The 21,534-nt window shown below is 40.0% G+C and overlaps 1 protein-coding gene across 1 annotated transcript; it reads right to left on the reverse strand.

Moving 5' to 3' along the window:
* Window positions 1–8,056: 8,056 nt before the first annotated feature.
* atpv0e2 (ATPase H+ transporting V0 subunit e2) lies at window positions 8,057–20,920 on the reverse strand. The gene is made up of 4 exons (XM_061680531.1): window positions 20,700–20,920; window positions 19,592–19,639; window positions 14,896–14,994; window positions 8,057–9,684 (listed from the first exon to the last, which is right to left on the reverse strand). The coding sequence occupies exons 1-3, from the start codon at window positions 20,801–20,803 to the stop codon at window positions 14,901–14,903; spliced, it is 246 nt and encodes an 81-aa protein (XP_061536515.1). The 5' UTR covers window positions 20,804–20,920; the 3' UTR covers window positions 8,057–9,684; window positions 14,896–14,900.
* Between the last annotated feature and the right edge of the window lie 614 nt (window positions 20,921–21,534).

A 21,534-nucleotide genomic window follows, 5' to 3' on the forward strand; every position in this document is an offset into this window, starting at 1 on the left:
GTTGTTGTAACGTCACTGTCTAAACTACATGTGGACCACGTGACAGCGCTAGTGGCGTGTGTTTACAAACGCAAAGTTGCCGGAGGGGGCGGCGTGAGGCGACCGCGTTTAAGGACAGAGCCGGCAGATGTGAACCCGTTGAACCCAAAGCCTTGCCGGGATACTTGAAGGCAAAGCCCCCGCTGGAGGAGCTCCACCATACAGCTTTTAACAAAAAATCTATATACTATACTCCCAAAAAGTATTGTTGATATACACAAGAATGAAGCCTTAATATTATAACAATAAAGTCATATTTTCCCAAGATAAAAAGTTCCAATTTTTTTTTGTTGAGTATAAAGTAGTATTCTTTTAGAAAAAAAAAAAAAAAAATTCAAGTCTAAAAAGTTGTATAAATTGTATATCAAGAAAAAAAGTCAGTCATACAAAAAGTCAGACTATTTTGAGTCTTAAAAGTAGTATTTTGAGATTAAAGTATTTGTAGAAAAGTCAGTCTTTGCCGTGTCTCTGTTGGCTTGTCATATAGGCAAAATTACAGACGACAGTACCTGTAGTTTTGTGTGGGTCTTTTTTTTTTTTCTACTCTCCAGTGCATAGTAACAACCATAACAGAGTCGTAGGTATATACAAGGAAATGCTCACCTCTTGTCTGCGCCGCTTCGCTGGTGCATCGTGGCGGCTGCGAGATTTAGTTCTCTTGTTGGCGGTGGAGGTCCTGATGGCCGTAGGAAAACTAGTTGGCACCGCAGCTGGTTTCAGCCTCTGCTTAACTACACCTGTAAATCCAATGCTTTCTCAAAACACTCCGGTTCGAAGTGATCGGCACAGTTTGGAATGCTTGCTGGGCACGCGTAGCTGACCACGTTTCTTCCCCTATCGAGTGACCTTCACTATCCACTGGTCACGTATTCCTTCTTCACTTGGAAAGGCCCCCCCCAAAAAAAACTATTTTTCGCTGCCTTAACCATTTGTACAACCCAAATCCCACACAGTAAACCATCGTGACTTCGTTAAGTCATACGACAACAAATATACAAGGACGGGAACCACAGCATGGAACAATAGCACACAACGGCGAACGAACAGGAAGTTTGGCTTGTGTGACATCACAGCGCCGGAAAGAGACGAAGACCAGAAAGCGTGGGATGCAAAAAGCAGAAGGCGCATTCTGCATCATGTTTATCAATTTAACTGCTGTATATCTGCCATATATAACCACATCTGCCATTCGAAATGGCAGATGTGGTTTGTAAAGGGGTTCGAGAGTTAAATATTTTAAAAAAAATCTTTGTCCTCTGATCTTTAACTAAATAACAGAGATATTCGAAAGAGCTAAAAATCACCCCGTATAATTTATTTACACTGAAATAATGACTTAAAAAATAACAGCAATACCACCGCCTTTTTTCCCTATTCGACACTTGTTCATAATTAAAACTTGCTGGTGTTGCATCATTTAAAATGATATTACAGCGACTTTCTGTTAACCACGTTTCATTTAATAACAAAAAGTCCAGATCATAGGTTGTAATGATGTCATTAATCAATAGTGATTTATTACCCACTGACCTGATATTGAAAAGAGCTAGTCTCGCAGAGGTAACTGGAGACAATGGTTTGATAGAGTCACATTTTGTCCTCATTAAGTTTGTATTTCTACATTTTTTGTGCCATATTTATTTGACCAAGTTTCTGTCCCTTGTAATTACAGGGATCAAAAATGCCTGATCTCCATAGGTGTCTGACTTATTCTGGAACAGATCCGCTGATATCAGTCAGGTTCGCAGATAAGGTTCTTCATGGGTGGAGGAGGGGCCCTTCACATCTTAGTGGAGGGTGGTTTCAGGTGAAGGGGGTTGGGAAGAAGATCTGGGCATGATGTGTGTTGGATTCTAATATTGACAAAAGTCTTCATCCTGTCCATCACACCTAGCAGAGAATTTAGGCTTGGAGAGAGTGAGTTTTGCATTGGGCTTTGCTCCAATAGAGCAGGGAGTGGTGTGGGAGTTTCAACGTGCTGGCGCATCTCATTTGTCATTCACTACTCCGATTGTTTGGATGACGCTGATGAATCAGTCTGCGCCTCGTGTCGCCTTATCTCCTATTCCTCCAATTTTTTGAGAACAACTGCATCTTTTTGTCCTTCAGCCCTGTCACCAAGGCCAATGTTTTCTTTTCGGGCCGTTGAATGACATACACAGTAAAAAATGTTGGCAGCCAATAACTTAATGCCTTGTCTATTAAGACAGAAACCGTCTGCCTTGTAAAGAAGTCTGCGCTCCCAAAAAACGCAGAAATTGTCAATGAAACTCACGGATAGTGCAGTACATACTTCTTTGAGCCACTTATTTAATTGACTGAGCCTAGAGAAATGTTCATCTCCAAATCGTACAAGTGGGAGAGGTCCACTAATAAATACCTCAGGATCCAAACATAGCACTTTTGTTTGGAGATCAATCTCACTTCAATACCTCTGATTGCTGCTTGAGAACATCCAGGGCCCCTGTGTGTATAATGACATATTTCACAGTTGGGTGCTGGTTAGTGATCTCCAGGATTTTTTTTTTGAGATATCAGACACCAGGTCATTGGTAAAACTCAGTACTTTGGTGTTGTTCTCACTGCAAAAACGTTTCACATCCTTGACAGCTCTATTAACGTTTGGGGTGCCATTTTCTTCTTGTATGATTTTGTTTCATACCTTTCAGTGGTGGTTGGTGGGGGGGGGGGGGGGAGTGAGCATTCTTGGCCAGGGTCTTGTAAAAGTCGCTCAAATCTATTTGTAAGTCTGATGTCAATGTTTTGCATTGACTCGCGTCCTTTTTTTCTTGCCCTTCGCTCTAGCGACCGTCCATGGCCGCTCACTCGGGGGTTGAAGCAGCACCCAACGCAGGCCGGCCGGATTCCTCGGTAATCTGCTGGTGTTGTGTCCTCCCTTTTAGATGTCCCATATCTTTGGGCTTTGCTCCCAGTAAATTCCAGGGAGAACTGCTGGATGGTCCATTGCAGTTTCCACAGTCCACATCCTTCCTTTGTTGAGTTAAGTGGCTGTCTGTTAGCACACTTCTGCTCACCATTTTGAGACATCGATACAGTAGTTTCATTCCCCGACTGTCCATTTACATCCACATCCACTTCAAGACAGTGGATTTTCATTTCCAGGATTGACATCCTCTGCAGCAGTCCGTGATAGTCATCAGCGGAAAAGGGGGGCATCTTGATTGCTGGTCTTGTTGTTAATAGCCAATGGTCAGAACCTTGAAAATGTATTATTTATTCCCCCTCCAAAAATAGTCAGGGTTTTTCCAAGAATAAAGTTGCATGTTTTTCAGAGATTGAAACAACATTGAGGGAAATTGGTATTTTTTCAATATTACAGTCATTTGTTGAAGAAAAATGTAACATTATGAAAAAACAAACAAATATTTTTTTTTAAATTTAATTTTTAAAAGGTCAAATTTATAATAAAAAAAGTCCCATTTCAAAAAGTAACTTTCAAATTCTCTCTCCCCCACGGATAACACACTACATCGCAGTAATTCACTACTCTTGGGTATCCTTATCAATCAGATAATTTGGATTGAAACTACATTGACTATCACACTGATCTTGAGTCTTGCATTATTTTTGGCAGGCTTTGGGACAAAATTATGCATCAATGGTATTCTAGCTACTCCCTGGCGATGAATACAATCAGCCATCTATCTAGGCCACCTCCTATAGATGCATGCATAAATAAATACTTCTTTTTTTGGACGGCACGCGCATCAGCACATCATGGCCTATTTATGAATATTTCAGGGATAATCTGAGCATTTATCCCATTTAAAGCCCACATGCGCGTGTGTGTGTGTATTTATTTTTGTTCACGTGTTCAAATCATATGTAGGTTGAGGCTTAGATAAAGCTACCAGTCATTTTTGGAAGATTTAAAGGAAGCTTTGTGAATATATGTATTTTCGTAAAAAAAAGTCAGACCCATATGAAAAACTTTTTGATAGTCACATTTGTTTCACTAAAAAAAAAAAATACTTAAAAAAAAAAAAAAAAAAAAAAGACTATGAAGGGAATAATGTAGTATTTCTCTACATGTAGTATTTTTCTACATATACACACAAACACACACACGTGTGTGGATACATACATACACACATATATATGTGTGTATACACACACACGTATACATACACACATATATATGTGTATACACACACACACACGTATACATACACACATATGTGTGTATACACACACACACGTATACATACACACATAAATGTGTATACACACACACACACACGTATACATACACACATATATGTGTGTATACACACACACACACACGTATACATACACACATATGTGTGTATACACACACACACACGTATACATACACACATATATGTGTGTATACACACACACACGTATACATACACACATTTTTGTGTGTATACACACACACACACACACGTGTGTATACACACACACACACACACACACACACACACGTGTGTATACACACACACACGTGTGTATACACACACACACGTGTGTATACACACACACACGTGTGTATACACACACACACACGTGTATACACACACACACACACACACGCGTGTATACACACACACACACGCGTGTATACACACACACACACGCGTGTATACACACACACACACACGCGTGTATACACACACACACACGTGTATACACACACACACACACACACACGCACGCGTGTACACGCACGCACGCGTGTACACGCACGCACGCGTGTACACGCACGCACGCGTGTACACGCACGCACGCGTGTACACACACACGCACGCGTGTACACACACACGCACGCGCGCGCACACACGCACGCGCGCACACACGCACGCGCGCGCACACACACGCACGCGCGCGTACACACGCGCGCGTACGCACGCGCGCGTACACACACACACGCACGCGCGCGTACACACGCACGCGCGCGTACACACACACACGCACGCGCGCGTACACACACACACGCACGCGCGCGTACACACACACGCGCGCGTACACACACACACGCGTGTATACACACACACACGTGTATACACACACACACACACACGCACGCGTGTACACGCACGCACGCGTGTACACGCACGCACGCGTGTACACGCACGCACGCGTGTACACGCACGCACGCGTGTACACGCACGCACGCGTGTACACACACACGCACGCGTGCACACACACACGCACGCGTGCACACACACACGCACGCGTGCACACACACACGCACGCGTGCACACACGCACGCGCGCGTACACACACGCACGCGGGCGTACACACGCACGCGGGCGTACACACGCACGCGGGCGTACACACGCACGCGCGCGTACACACGCACACGCACGTGTGCACACACGCACACACACGTGTGTACACACACACACACACGTGTGTACACACACACACACACGTGTGTACACACACACACACACGTGTGTACACACACACACACACGTGTGTAGACACACACACACACACACGTTTACATACACCTACCTATATACACGTATAGCATTCCCCTCCAAAAGGTATTGAAATGTCAAGGTCAACTCCTTTGTTTTTGTTGTATTCTAAAGACATTTGGGTTTCAGATCAAAAGATTAATAAGAGACAAAAGTTCCGAATTCCAGCTTTTATTTCATGGTATTTACATCTAGGTGTGTTAAACAACTCGGGACAGAGGACCTTTTGTTTGAAGCCACCCACTTCTCAAGTGAGCAAAAGTATTGGAACAAGTGACAGATGGATGCTTCTAGTTGCTCAGGTGTTGCCTTTTAGATTGATTGCTTCAACAGTGGTTGTTTTTGGCTTTGAAAAAAAAAATAGAAAAAAAAAATTTTTAACAAAACAAAAACAAAAAATAAAATAAAAAAATAGAATAGTGCATTTTGGAGTCAGACCAACCTAACAATGTAGAAAAAGTGAAGGACTGAATACTTTCTGCACTGTACTTTTTTTCCTACCTAAAATGGCTGTAACTACAAAGTGCTGTATTGTCGTGAAACATCAAAGTTGTAAAAGTCTACATTGTAATCACATGTTGATTGTTTTACTTAAAATCCATTCTGTTGCTGTGTAAACTCCAAACTAATTCAACATGAGGGATTCTGGGACAAGTTATTGTTTTATTCTTTCACTTCTTCATGCTCATAACAGAAGCACTAATAATACAAGGTCACAATGACAAGGGCTGTAATGGACATTGCTGTTACCATAGCGACTCTTCCCTCACACACACACACGTTGACGGGATTATGAGCGGATATTAAAAGCAGGAAGCGGGAATGTTATCCAAAGTGTTTAGTGGCTGTCGAGTGGAATGTGGCGCGCTACAACTCAGAATGTTTCCATGGTTAGTTCCCAGAACCCCAAAAACATGAGCGTATTACTGCTGTATGAAGCGACCTTTAAGTACACTACTTCTATCGAGCATTTGACATCAGTCTGGGATTTCTGCTTTTGACTGGGTCTCTAAATTTTCTAATAGGGGCTCATCAAAATCCGAGCCCTAGTATTCGCCCCGAAATGGCTGCTTCAAGCCAAAATGGCAGACTTTCCGTGCATTTTCAGACCAATTTCAATTTCATGTCAATTGGTCCAACTGGTGTCAGGGGCTGTTTTTTCCCCCCACTTTCTAAGGGAGTGCTACTGATACTTTAGTGTTTTATGGTGAGTTATCCAACTTTGCTACCATTTTCCACTCACAAGCAATTATGAAAAGTCAAGATTTTCGTTGTTTAGCATCATCCATCCATTTAATATAAGTGGTTCAAATTGGGTAGCAAATTGATTGGACAAAAAAAAACAAACAAAGAAAATGTAGGAGTTTGTATTTAGAAGGACAAATGTGAAAAACAAGCGTAAATGGATGATTGGACCCAAAATGGCCTAGTCCCTGTGTCTATTTGGTCAAGGCTTCATAAGACATTTCTCTGGGTCTAATCATGATAGACATGGCTACCACATTTAATCCTGCTAAGTCCAACTGGCTTTGGAGGCTGAACTTGAAATTTTGGGATCCGGTGAATCATTAAACTTAGTTGCCTTACGCAATCTGAAGTCGAGTTTGCCCTTAAAGCACCCCTGGAAACATTGCTAAAATGACTCCAAAATGGCCAGTTGGACTCAAAATTGCTGTACCTTTTTGGGCATGCCTTTGTGAGACTTTTTTGTAGGGTCTTCTCATGTCTACCAAATTTCATGTTGTCATGTGGGGACTGAATTATTATTATTTTTTTGACTTTGTGGCGTTCACTTTAGTTTTGTGTTTTATGGAGAGTCATTAAACTTGAAAACGCAACATTTTCGCGATTCAGCGTCACCCGTCTCTCTAGTCGATTGCCATGAAATTTAGTATCATCCATTCATCCCTCTTCTGTACCGCTTATTAATGGTACAAAATCTCTGAGGAGCTTGCCTTTGAAGCACCCCAGGAAAAATTGACAAAATGAGATTAAAATGACCAACTGGAGCCAAAATGGCCGACTTCCTGCATCTTTTCGGGCACAGCTTCTTCAGACTTTTTTGTGGGTCTACTCATGATAAACATGCCAAACAAATTTATGGTTATAAATAAAACTGACTTTGGGGACTTCCCCCCCCCCAAACAAAAACAATTAATTTTAACAAGTAATTTTCAAAACAAGACAAACTCGGCCGACTTCCTGTGTTTTTTCTGGCATGGACACTTGAGACTTTTTTTTGTGGGTCTACTTATGATAGCCATGTCGACCAAATGTCATGTTACTAAGTGATATTGGCTTTCGGGCAGAATTTAAAAAAATGTTTCCAGTTTTTGATAGGGCAAGTTATAGCAACTTGTTGCCATACTCCATGGAGGAGTTTGCCTTTGAAGCCACCCTGGAATTGTCGAAAATTACCACTAAAATGTGTCTTTTGCGGCTTTTTGAGACTTGGGGTCTTTTAGGCGCAGGCCAGTACCACAACGGGACAGATAGGGTACAACGTAATTTGGTCTTTGTAAAAAGTAGCTGTATTTAGATATTGATTTGGATTCGTTTTTTTTTTTTTTTTTTTTTTGGCCGGACGCATCGTGGTTTTAAGGAAAATAAATTAAAAAAAGAACGAGGAAGGAGGTGGGGAGGAGTTCATGGGATGGGGTGGAGGGTGATTTGTTGTGGTAGTGGCTAGCACTTTAGACAAAATGTTTAAAGCAAAGTATGACCCGTTTACAGCGAAAATTCCAACGTTCAACTCCCCTGAGGTGGTATGAGATGTCGAGAGCTCTGTATGCTTTTTCTTTGGCTTTTTTGGGGTGACAACAAGGGCTCTTAAGAGAAGAAGACTAAACAGGAAGTTGCAGTAAAACTCTAGCGTCACTGGTTATCAAAGCTAAGCTACACCGTTACATTGTGTATACTTGAACTGCACAGTTGAATATATGTTTTAAGGTGGCGAGAGATTTATATTTCCTATGGGAAAATTTGAGGTAATTGTTTTTTTTTTTTACTTTTTACTGTCGAGTTAACACTTATGACATTTATGCTGAAAGAAGCCAAGTTCGATTGCATTTGCACTACACCCTTGTTTCATTCTTTTTACGAAGGGTTAATTTATTTTTGTGCTTGTTAAAAAAAATTCATGAATTAATTTGATTTAAAAACTATTATTTTCCCTCAAATCTACAAAATGTTTTAAATTGGCAACAGATTTCTACTTCCATGATTTCTAATGGGAAATTTGAGGTTTTATTGTTTTTACCTTTTAGACTTTTTACATTTTGTACACTATTATGATAACTAATCATAGTTGCGCATTTGCTCTTTATATTTTGGGGGTAACTTCTTTTCATGGTTGTGGTTATGTTTTTTTTTTAAATTATAACATTTTTAAAACATATTTATCAGGGGGAAAATTCAACAAAATGTGACTTAAAACCTGGCCTGTACAGTAAATAAAGGATTTGGGATGGCGACAAATGTCCATTGTTTTGCCTTGGAAAAACTTGGTCTTATTGTTTTTAATATTTAACTTATTCTTACACTTTTATGACAATTAAAGATGACAAATGAGGCCTTCGGAATACACCTTTTTATGTTTGTTAAAAAATATACATTTTGTATCTATTGTACTATCTATACTACATCAAGTCAACAAACTAACTAAAACAAAATGCCTTTAGACTTTTTTTTAGGATGGGATCTACAACAGATTTCAATTATTTTCGACGGGAACATTTTTAAATTCAAACAATTTACTGTACTGTATTAAAAATGCGCTACAAACCCACAACTTTCTAGCCGAATGTACATTTTCCTGTGTGTGTGTGGTGTGAAAAGATGATAAAATCCAGCTTACATGCGTCCTAGTGTGAATCAGGCAAGCAGATCACCGTGACAACGAGGATGATGAGGAGGGGTTTTTGGGGGTCTCACATCATGTTCGGGGGGTAACAGTTACAAAACACTGAAGTCATTACATCAAAATAAATACACGTTTAAAAAATGTAAACAATCCAGTGGAACTAAGATTGCACAAGTAAATGTAAATAACGATAAACATTTAAATAAACGTCAACTGTACAGTAGTCTTCATCTTACATGTAGCTTTTTTTGTGTGTATGTGTGTACATGTTCAAATCAAGGTTAGAATCAGGATGGCGATGATGAGGGCCACCTGAAAGAGAAATAACACAATATTTGCATTATTTAATGTCTGATGTATCATTATTTTCATCATATTTTTATATAAACCTGTAATGTATCTTATGCACATTTAATTAATGTATGTAAAGTGCCGTCAAAATGTATTGGCCCGCTTCTCAAATTCTTATATTTTTGCATAGTTTCCCCAATTTAATGTTTAAGATCATCAAATAAATGAAAATATAACCCAAGTGAACTTAAAATTCTATTTTTAAAATGGGAATTAAATTTAAGGGAAAAAAACTATTCAAAGTTACCGGGCCCTCTGTGAAAAAGTAATTCTCCCCCCGCCTTGTTAAATCATGAATTATTTATGAGTCATAAGAATTTATGGTTAATTTTCACTTATCACACCCAAGCCTGATTACCTCCAGACCTATTCAATCAAGAAATCACTTAAACAGTATCTGTCCCGACAAAATGAAGTCAGGCAAAAGATCAACAAAAAAGCTGCAACAAAATGACACGATCCAAAGAAATTCCAGAAGTTGAGAAATAAAGTAATTGACATCTATCAGTCTGAAAAGGATTACAAAAGACATTTCTAAAGCTTTAGGATTCCTGTGAACCATAGGGAGAGGCATCATTATCACATGGAGAAAACATGGAACAGTGGGTGAACCTTCCCAAGAGTGGCCGACCTACAAAGATTACCCCAAGAGAACAGCAATGACTCATCCAGGAGGCCAAAAAGGAACTCGGGACAACTTTTAAAGAACTGCAGGCCTCCCTTGCTTCAGTTAAGGTGACTGTTGATGACAAAATAATAAGGAAGAGAATGGGCAAAAATGGCATCCGTGGCAGAGTCCCAAGGCAAAAACCACTACTGACCAAAAAGAAAAAAGGCTCGTCTTACTTTTGCAAAAGCAAAAAATAAAATAAAAATTTAAAAAAACATCTGAATGATTCCCAAGACTTTGGGGAGAATATTAGATGGACAGACAAGATGACAGTGGAGCTTTTTGGAAGGTGTGTTTCTCGTTACATCTGCTGTAAATCTAGCACGGCATTTTAGAAAAAGAACATCATACCAACAGTCAAACATGGTGGTGGTAGTGAGTTGGTTCAGCTTGCTGTGATTGATGGAACCATGAATTCTGCTCTTTAACATAAAATCCTGAAGGAGAATGTTCAGCCATCAGTTTGTAACCTCAAGCTGAAGTGCACTTGGGCTCTACAGCTGGATAACGATCCAAAACACACCAGCAAACCAGCAAATCAGTCAACTTCGGAATGGCTTAAAAAAACTTGAATGGCTTTAAAAGGATTCTTGAGTTTTTGTTGTATACTGAAGACAAAATGAATTTTGGAGTGGCCTAGTCAAGTCCAGACTTGAATCAGATTGAAATGCAGTGGCATGACCTTAAAAAGGCCATTACTGCTCGAAAAACCCAACATTTTTACCAAATTCAAACAATTCTGCAAGGAAGAGTGGGCCTAAATACCTCCACAAAGATGTGTAAGACTCATTGCCAGTTATAGAAAACGCTCTGGATTTCAGTTGTTGCTGCTGAGAGTGGCCCAACCAGTTATTAAGTTTAGGGTGCCATTACTTTTTCCACAGAGGGCCAGGTAACTTTGGATAGTTTCTTTTCCTTAATAAATGCAATCACCAAATCACCATAAACAGTAGTTTAACTTCTCTTGGGTTATATTTGTCTGATATTTACATTCGTTTGATGACCTTAAAGATTAAAGTGGGGAAAGTATGCAAAAAATATAAGAATTTGAGAAGGGGGCCAATACTTTTTTCCACCACTTACCTCTACCATATTGACATAAGTGTCTATTGCACCATATTCACCTCATACTTGTCTAATGTAGCATACTGACATGTTAACATACAGTCCCCTCAAAATATATTGGAATGGCAAGGTCATTTTTTTTGTATACAGAAGACATTTGGGTTTCACAACAAAAGATCAATTTAAGAAAAAATGGCATTTACATCGAGATGTGTTAAACAACAATTTAGGACAGAAACCACCCACTTTTCAAGTGAGCAAAAGTACTGGAACATGTGACCAAGATTAACCTATCCCAAAGTGATGGAAACGCCAAAGTATGGAGAAAGAAATGACCTGCTTATGATCCAAAACACACAAGCTCTTCTGTGAAGCATGGTGGAGGTAATGTCATGGCTTGGGCTTGCATGGCTGCTTCTGGAATGGAGTCAGTAGTCTTTACTGAAGATGTAACTCATGATGGTTGCAGCAGAATGAATTCTGAAGTCTACAAAACCATTTTGTCTGGCAATTTACAGAAAAGGTGACACAGTGGACAACTGGTTAACACATCTGCCTCAAAGTTCTGAGGACCCAGGTTCAAATCAGGCCTTCCCTGTGTGGAGTTTGCATGTTCTCTCCATGCCTGCGTGGGTTTTCTCCGGGTACTTTAGTTTCCTCCCACATCCCAAAAACATGCATGGTAGGTTAATTGAAGACGCTAAATTGCTCATAGGTGGGAACGTGAGTGTGAATGGTTGGTTGTTGATATGTGCCCTGCAACTGGCTGGCGACCAGGTCTGGGTGTACCCCACCTCTCACCCAGAGTCAGCTGGGATAGGCCCCAGCACGCCCACGACCCTAGTTAGGATCAGCGGTATGGAAAATGAATGAATGAATTTACAGAAAAATGCATCCAAACTGGCACGGTGGCCGACTGGTTAGACCGTCAGCCTCACAGTTCTGAGGTGCGGGGTTCAATCCCCGTCCCTGCCTGTGTGGAGTTTGCATGTTCTCCCCGTGCCTGCGTGGGTTTTCTCCGGGCACTCCGGTTTCCTCCCACATCCCAAAAACATGCATTAATTGAAGACTCTAAATTGCCCGTAGGCATGACTGTGAGTGCGAATGGTTGTTTGTTTGCATGTGCCCTGCGATTGGCTGGCAACCAGTTCAGGGTGTACCCCGCCTCCTGCCCGATGACAGCTGGGATAGGCTCCAGCACGCCCGCGACCCTAGTGAGGAGAAGCGGCTCAGAAAATGGATGGATGGATGCATCCAAACTAATTGAAGTTTCATCATGCAACAAGACAATGAGCCAAAACATACTGCCAACACAACAAAGGACTTCATCAGGGGGACAAAGTGGAAGGTCTTAGACTGGCCAAGTCAATCACCGGACCTTAACCCAATATAGCATCCATTTTACCTCCTGAAGAGGAAACTGAAGGGAGAAACCCTCAGAAACAAACAAGAACTGAAAGAGGCTGCAGTGAAGGCCTGGAAAAGCATTTCAAATGAAGAATGCAACAGTCTCGTGAAGTCAATGGGTTGGAGGCTTGATGCAGGTCTTGCAAGTTAGGGTTATGCCACCAAATATTAAATGTTATTCACTTTAAGTTAATTTAATAATGTATGTTCCAGTACTTTTGCTCACTTGAAAAGTGTGTGGCTTCAAACAAAAGGTGCTCTGTCCTGAGTTGTTTAACACATCTAGACATGAATACCATGAAATAAAGTTGGAATTCTGAACTTTTGTCTCATTTTTTGATCTGCAACCCAGAGCAGAAATTGCTTTTTTAAGGTCATACCACTGCATTCCAATCAGTTTCAAATCTGGACTTTGACTAGGCCACTCCAAAACCTTGATTTTGTCTTCAGTATACAACAAAAACTAAGGAGTTGACCTTGCTATTTCCAATACTTTTGGAGGGGACTGTATGTGCCTCTAATTTACGATATTCCATTTGTATAGTTAATGCCTAATGTACCACATTTGCATTATATGTCTATACACCTTTTGTCCAGCATTATTACTTCATAATGTATAATAGACCATATTTAAATAATATTTAATGTGTATACCTTTAATGTACCATATTCCCATCATATTTAACTTGTGTACAAATAATGTAACACTTGCATTACAGTTGATATATGAACATCATATTTATGTTTCTAATGTACAAAATACACAGTTGAAACCAGAAATTTACATACACTATCTCAAAAGAATGTCACTGTCTAACATGAAATCAGACTAAACTTTTGTTGATTTAGGTCAATTAAGATTACCAAAATTATTTCAACGTGCTAAATGCCAGAATAATGACAGAAGGATTTTTTAAGACTATTTTTCATTACTTTCATCAAAGAAGTTGAAATACATTTCATTAGTATTTGGTACCATTGCCTTTAAACTGTATGACTTGGGTCAAACATGTTGGATATCCTTCCACAAGCTTCTCATAATAGCTGGAAGGAATTTTGGCCCATTCCTTCTGATAGAACTAGAGCCAAGTTCCTAGGCCGCCTTGCTTGCTCATGGCTTTGCAGGTCTGCCTGTAAATTTTCAATAGAATTGAGCTCAGGGGCTCTGTGATGGCCACTCCAAAACACTGACTTTGTTGTCCTTAAGCCACTTTGTAACCAGTTTGGCAGTATACTTCGGGTCATTGTTTTCATCGTTGAGATGCAAATTTCGGACCAAACCTCGTTCATTTCTGGGACACAGAGCCAGTCTCCTTCCTGGGCAGTATGACGGCTAGACATTCCCGTAGTGTTTATACATGAGTCTAATTGTTTGAACAGATGAACAGGGCACCTTCAGGCATCTGGAAATTGCACCCAAGGATAAAGCAGACTTGTGCAAGTCCTCAATTTTCTTCCTGGTAAATAGGCTAATTTCTTTTGAATTTCCCATGATTTTACATCATATTTCAGTTGCGTCTTCATATAAATCTGCAGGTTATCTATCTCATTCACTCAAATGTTGTCAATAAACCTATTGAAAGGTTCCAAAGACATGACATCGTCATATGTTTTTTTTTTTTTCAAATTGTTAAAAGGCATATTAATCTCTCTGTATGTAAACTTCGGACTTTGAAGAAAGTCATGAAAAATGTCTAAAATATTCTCTCTTTACTTAGACATTTAGCAAATATAAATAATGTTGGTAATCATAATTGACATAAAACAGGAAAGGTTCATCTGATTTTATGTCAGACAGTAAGAAAACAAGCATATGTCGTTTTTCTAGTGTGTGAACTTTTGGTTTCTGTACATCTTTGTCAGAGGTGCCATATTGAAGTTTCATTTATTGTAGCATATTGACATATTTCTTGTAAAATATTGACATTTAATGTGAATTGTGGCATATTTACATATTTAATATTGTAATGTAGCATATTGACATCATATTACATGTAGGATATTGACATATTTCATGCTGTCGGTGTCACCTGGTCTACTCCCAGAAGTAAGTCAGGTACCAAATGGTTTCGTTCTTCAGCTGAGGGCCAAACAGAGGGTTGGTCTGCGCCAGGATGGCTATTAACCAACTGAGGACAATCACACAATTATTTAGATTAATACATAAAACAAAGATATTGTCAAATATGCATCATGCTCCCAAAACTTCTGACTGTATCATGATGACGTGACACAATCACAACAATGGGTTTTGGCTTCCTCTAGTGGCATCTTAGACCTGGTACATGCATAAAGATTTTTCCACGCTTAAAAGAGTTTTATCTGCTACAGACCCCACACATAAAGGTGATAAATCGGGCTTCAACAGTTTTGGTCATCATGTGTGGTGTCCTACGAGAATCTCAACACAGCAGACCACACACAAAGATTCTATTGGACCATTGATCTTGAAGTCTCGCATAATCAGACATAATCTCACAAAACCGAAGAAGAAGAAGAAAAATAATTGCCGGTCACGCGCCGATGTTTCCCAGAGAGTTCCCGAAGGTTGCCGGAGTCGGGAGCCTTGTAAAATGGCCATGTTCTCAAAAAAGTAAGAAAGTACTTCATTCTGTCTGAGGAACCCACTTTTATACATAAAACGACATTGGGTAAGACATTTTTGTTTTTATTTACAGTCGCCTCCATATTCGTCAGTCTTGGGTGCTTCTTTGATTGGCTACATTATTTTCAATGTCACAGTTCTCGGCCTCATGACTCAGGAAAAGTCTGGGGTCCCCACACACATGAAGAGGTTTGGCCGTAAATATTAAACATGTTCATGATTTAAGATTATCGGCCCTGACCTGTTTCGGACCCTAAAATTGGGAAAAATACACTCTTAACACATATCAGGCCTAAGGACAAAGACGTAAGATTGTCTGGCATTTGACGTGCTTGGTCGGGAAGGGCCAAAATCGGTACAAAAACAGGCCGATTGTCTTTGTGTGTGTACCGGGCCTTATGTGAACAGTTTTCGAAACAACTTGATGTGCAAAATTAGGGATGCACGATAGCAGTTTTTCCCCCCGACCGATACAGATAACTTCCGCTTCCGATACTGATAACCGATATAATTTTTTAAATGGTTTGTATCAAGGGTATTTAACAATTTCCAGAGCAAGGACCCGCAAATTGATGGAAAGTTGGAGGGGGACCCCCTACTTATGCAGGGTCCGACGTTAAGCCTTTTTGAGTCGGGTCACCAAGAGTCAAGTTGTGGTGGCCCTGTCGGAACTTGTATCGTCATGATCTAATACATTATGTTTTAGCGATTATTTCGTATTTAGCATCTTTAATCTGTATTATTTAAACCCTTTGAATAAATTATTTGTACAATTGCATTCATGTCGATGACTCTGTATTAACTTCACTAAAATCAAGGTATTGCAATTGCACAAATTAATCATTAGGCTTTACACGATCAAGATTTTGGGGCCGATCAGCGAGTTTAAAGAAACGATAACAGATCACAAGATGGCGCAATGTGTCCATTTAAATGACCTGTTCACGTACTGTATATACTTGTGTACTTACTTGCTAAAATAATTATATTTACAATAAATAATGCATCTTTGTTCATCTATTTATGCCAGTGAGGCATAGTGACAGACAGAACAAATGAATGGTCTTCTATTAGATGGCAGGAAGTACACTTTTTGAGACATTTTTGTTAGTTGGTGTGCCGTGAGATTTTTCAATTGTAAAATATGTTCCTTGGCTCCATAAAGGTTGGAAATCACTCCTCTTGTCAGATCGTGTATTCTAATCAATCAGGTCAAACCAACATTACAACATGACAGAAATAATGGATGCTAACTTATTGTAATTAAATTACTTTATTGTAATTAAATTACTTCACCCACACCAAAACTTAGAGCATGATTCGACAGAACATCCGCATGTTTACGCACAACCGTTAGTGCTAGCTTGCTAGGCTACATAAAGTTTTGTTGCCTGCTTGCGAGCCGTATTGTATTAAAAGTACGGGAACATACCTCAAGCAAGCCTTATAAACGAAAGTCCTCTCCTGAGCAGCGGTGACCACCAACACACGTTTTTTTCCCCCTATTTTGTCCTTATAATATAGTCGGCGCGATCCACTCTTGTTGTTGTTGCCACGGTAACGTGTATCCGGTCGCATTTGAGTTGACAAGATAGAGCCCAATGAATGAAAAAACGGGATGTAGTGGTATCGGAATACAAGATTTTATTGCAGTAGTCTGACACAGTGCAATCGTGAAAGAGCAAATTTGTCTTGTAGTCTGATCCAGGCATTACGTGTTGTCTGTCCCACACCGTCGTTTTTTAAAAAAAAAAAATGTTTTAAGTAAATAACTTTGGCCGTCAGATATTTACAGTACGAGGTCAAAAGACACGCTACAAGGCTAAAAATAAACTAGCTTTTGGATTCAAATATACTGTCCACGATGGCGATGCGGAGTAAATGTCTTTTGCGGAGCGCGGCAAATGATGACATTAAAGCCAATCAGCACCAGCATAAAATGCTAATTAACGGCCGATACCGATCACGCCGATAAAAATCTATGTAAAGTCTATTAATCATAATGCTTTAAAGAATAAATCAATTGCAAAATTATTAAAATATTTACTTAGCATTGACATTCCAACAAATCTTTATCTTATGTCTTGATGTTGTGCACACTAATTAGGGGTGCTCCAATCAGTGTTTTATGCTGCTAGTTCCAGTACCAATAATCCATGAGTGAGATCTGCCGATCACTGCCGATACCGATCACATGGATGAGCTGTAAATTTTTCAATTTATTTATGGTGAGTGCTTTTGGCTGTATGTTTTGACAGGTTTTGCTTGTGCTTGCTTTGCAACTCTTGCGTGCCTGCGCAGTGTGAAGGGGAGAGGGGACTCTAAACCAAGGCTGGACGATTATGGAAAAAAATAATAATCACGATCATTTTGATGAAAATCATGATTAATAAACATGCTTATTCATTTACTTCGAACATTTTTATTTATTCAACTACCAAAACTCAAAGTTAAATATAACTTAAAAGAACAACCAGAAAATTACTACCAACAAAAATAACACTACTAAAATAATAGAAAGTAAATTAAAAAAAAACAAAGAAATAAATGCATTCATGGCGAAAAAATTTGCCAATGCTTTTAGCCATGACTGTATTGTCTATTATATCCATCCATTTTCTGTACTGCTTATCCTCACAAGGGTCACGGGCGTGCTGCTATCATTGTCCAAAAAAATCTGTTCATTAATCTGACATTTAGCAAACAGAAATAATTTTGGTAATTGTAATTTACCTAAAACAGGAAAAGTTCAGTCTGATTTCATGTCAAAGTCAGGTAAAAAAAAAAAAGCAGATACGGTTAATGACCGTATCTGCTGTGTGCGCCTTGGCCTCTTAGGGGCAGTGTGGTGCGATGCATGGAGTGACTTATTTTCTGTTTGATTTTTAATAAAATAAAAAAATATATATATATAAATAAAATAAAATAAGTGTTAGCATTAATCTGGTGATTTCTAAAACGATGTGTGTCGTACATTTAAATAGTAATCATTTTTGTTGTGCAGTTAGTTTTACAGTAAACTCCAACCGGGGTCAATAAACAGCTTAAAGCACATTCAGGGAGGGCAGATTAACATTGTGCAGTCTGCAAAGTACGAGCTGCTGTATGTGGCTAAGGGCGTTAGCTTCGGGTATCGTATTGAGGCTAACCCAAATGCGAGCCGGTTTATCCCGGTCACCGTTTCTCCTTTTGCCATCACAACATCCTGCCTTGGATGTTTCATTTTTACCGTCACAAGTACAATGTGATTGAGATGAGATGCCATGTATAAATCTACGTTGTTATTGTCCAATCAATACTAAGATATTAAAGTAATACACAGGTTCAAATAGTCATGCTTTTTATTTTAAACAATATAACAACGGGCAATAATGGATGTTGTTTATTTCACGACATTTGAATTTGTGGCTGGGCGAAGAGTGCCGGGGACGGACGGGGGGAATGTTGGTGCTGATCGAGCAAGCCGTCAGACGAGCATCCTTAGTGGACGAGCGCTCGTGTTGGTTCCGTCGAACGAAAGAGGGCCGTTGTGTGTTTTGATGTTAATTCCATTTATAGATGGTCAAATTTATTGTCCAGCAAATGTTTGAAAGGGCAGGGGTTAGCATTTACCTTAGCTGTTAGCCCACCGCGACAAACATGCTTCTGCACACGGCCAAACCAGCCCCGCTTGCTCCTTTGCTGGCGTGAGCTACTAAGCGAGTTATGTGCTTCGTAGGCCGCTGGGTCTTTCCGAGAGCTGCGCTCTGAAGGACGTAAACAATTCGCCAGTGTTGTAGTTACGAACTCAAAGTCACTGGATGATCATAATTTCAGCAAGTGCTGGAGATCATATGATAATTTACTGTAGATATTGACTATTTTTGGTGTCGTAGTTGAAGAATTTTTGTCAAGATATCCATGACTGTCACGAGTCAAGGCAACAGTTAGCTGCTTGGCTGGCCGCTGAATGAGACAGCTCGTTATCAGTCAAGTTTTATTTTATTTATTTTTTTATATTAGACCTAGCGGTGTGACGTCATATTTTCCAATATCTGCCTGATAATAATCGGTCCGATAGTTATCGTGCATCCCTATAGAAAATGTAATAGATAACATATTTCTAAGTACAAAGTACTCACAAGAGGTAACAGCAGACAGCAGTGAGAATCAAACTGGTGACAATCACCCTGAAAAAGAGAGTCACATTAGAATACAGGAAGTCCTCGATTTACGAACGAGTTCCGTTCCTACGCTGGCGACGTAACCCGATCTAGGAACTTTTGGAGATAGTAATGAATATAGTTCCCATGGATTTTTCCAGCCAAAGGAAGACCCTGCTTAGGTGGTTGGTAAAGGACATTTGCACTGCAGGAACTTTACCCAGGAATTATAAGCTTAGCCCTGAAATTTGGCACTTTACCCCACAACTAAAAACATCAGAGGTAGTAAATTTTGTCATCGGGAAATTTGGCGGGCCAAAGGAAGAAAAACCTTGCTAGGGTGGTAATAAGGTAACTTTACCCAGGAATTATAAACATTACGACAGAACTAGGGAATTTACCCCAGAACTAAAAACCTTTACACTGAAACAAGGAACCTTTGAAGGAAACTTGCAGGTTTGTTCCGGAGGAATTCTATACGGGTGCTTCACCCTGGAACTACAAATATTATTTTTTAAGGAACTTTGCCCCAGAACTAGGGACTTACCCCAGTAATAGTGACTTGATCCCGGAACTCGGGTCTTCACCCTGGATGTCCCAAGTTTTACTATTAAACTAGGAACCATAGGAGAAACTTTGCACGTTTTGTACCACAGGAATTATAGCATGGAACTGGGAACTTTACCCTGAAAACGGCAACTTTTTACTCCTAAACTAGGAACCTTTGGAGGACCCTTATACCGTAATTCCAAGAACGCATTTCTGGTAAGTAAAATGAAGATGCACGGGGGGTGGGGGGGGGGCACTGAATACATCTTGGGATGTGAGGTTGCAGTTCCATTTCCGGGTTTATGGTTATTAATACATGTTCCCTCTTGCTATCACTGGTACACTTGTTTAGTGACGTCACACATTATTAGCTTTGTACTGGATCCATGCATCGTTGTTGGATTTAAAAATATATATATATATATATAAATACAAATTTAAAAAAAAGTGCTAGTTTCCAACAAATAGGTCTTATTTTAGCAGCGAGAGAGCGAGACAGACAGATATTGTAACATCGTTAGCCGCTAAGCCAACCTACCCTCGATTAGGTCCTTTGGGCACTAAAAAGGGAGCCACAACCCCCACCAGCGCCCACAGGGTGGTGAAGCAGATCATCGGCAGGGCAAGAGAGTGAGACACCATGACTCCAGTCGCAGAAAGAAATCGAGTTTATCAAGAAATTTGTGCTCTGAGCGGTCACTCTGAAGAGCATTAATGGCTGCCACTCGGTTCCCTTGTCACGGTAGTGCCGCCCACTAAACAGGAGCGCCATGGGATTGGTTAAGAGGAAACGTGGTTATGTTGTGATTGGTCGCCTTTCATCGTTAAAGTCCCAAAATCCCGCAGCCTAAATAAGTGTGGTCAGCATGTGTGATTGGTCTACACAGCTGCTCACAGATATGAGGAGACGACACAGAGACAGATACTTCAGCACGCTATGCAGCTTGGCTAACCAACGTGCTTACGTTGCGGCCATTTTGGCAGGGGCGACGACCCCATCAAGTACATGGACATTGTATATTATTAGTCTGATGTCGTAATTTGCTCATTTCTCAACCGATTTTCATTAGGGTTACGTCAACGCCAAAGTGTGTGCCATGAATCGAGAACATTTGAAAAAAAAGCACCTAAAAATAGTTTTACCTGTTAAAGGTTATTCTCAGTTCCCTTGTTGTGATTGTACGGCATTGTGTGGAATCGTATGTAGCACAATGTGCCGGTGTTGCAGGAAAATCTGCAAAAGAAAGGAGGCTATGAAGGGGGTGATGTCAGTTAATGTTGGGTTATTGTTTGACCTGTTATTAGCTAGCGTGTCTGCATTATTAAATCACTAAATGTGGAATTTGAAGTCTGTATCTCTAGGTATGTTACTA

This window comes from Phycodurus eques, chromosome 6, assembly GCF_024500275.1.
Source record: "Phycodurus eques isolate BA_2022a chromosome 6, UOR_Pequ_1.1, whole genome shotgun sequence".
Lineage (NCBI taxonomy): Eukaryota > Metazoa > Chordata > Actinopteri > Syngnathiformes > Syngnathidae > Phycodurus > Phycodurus eques.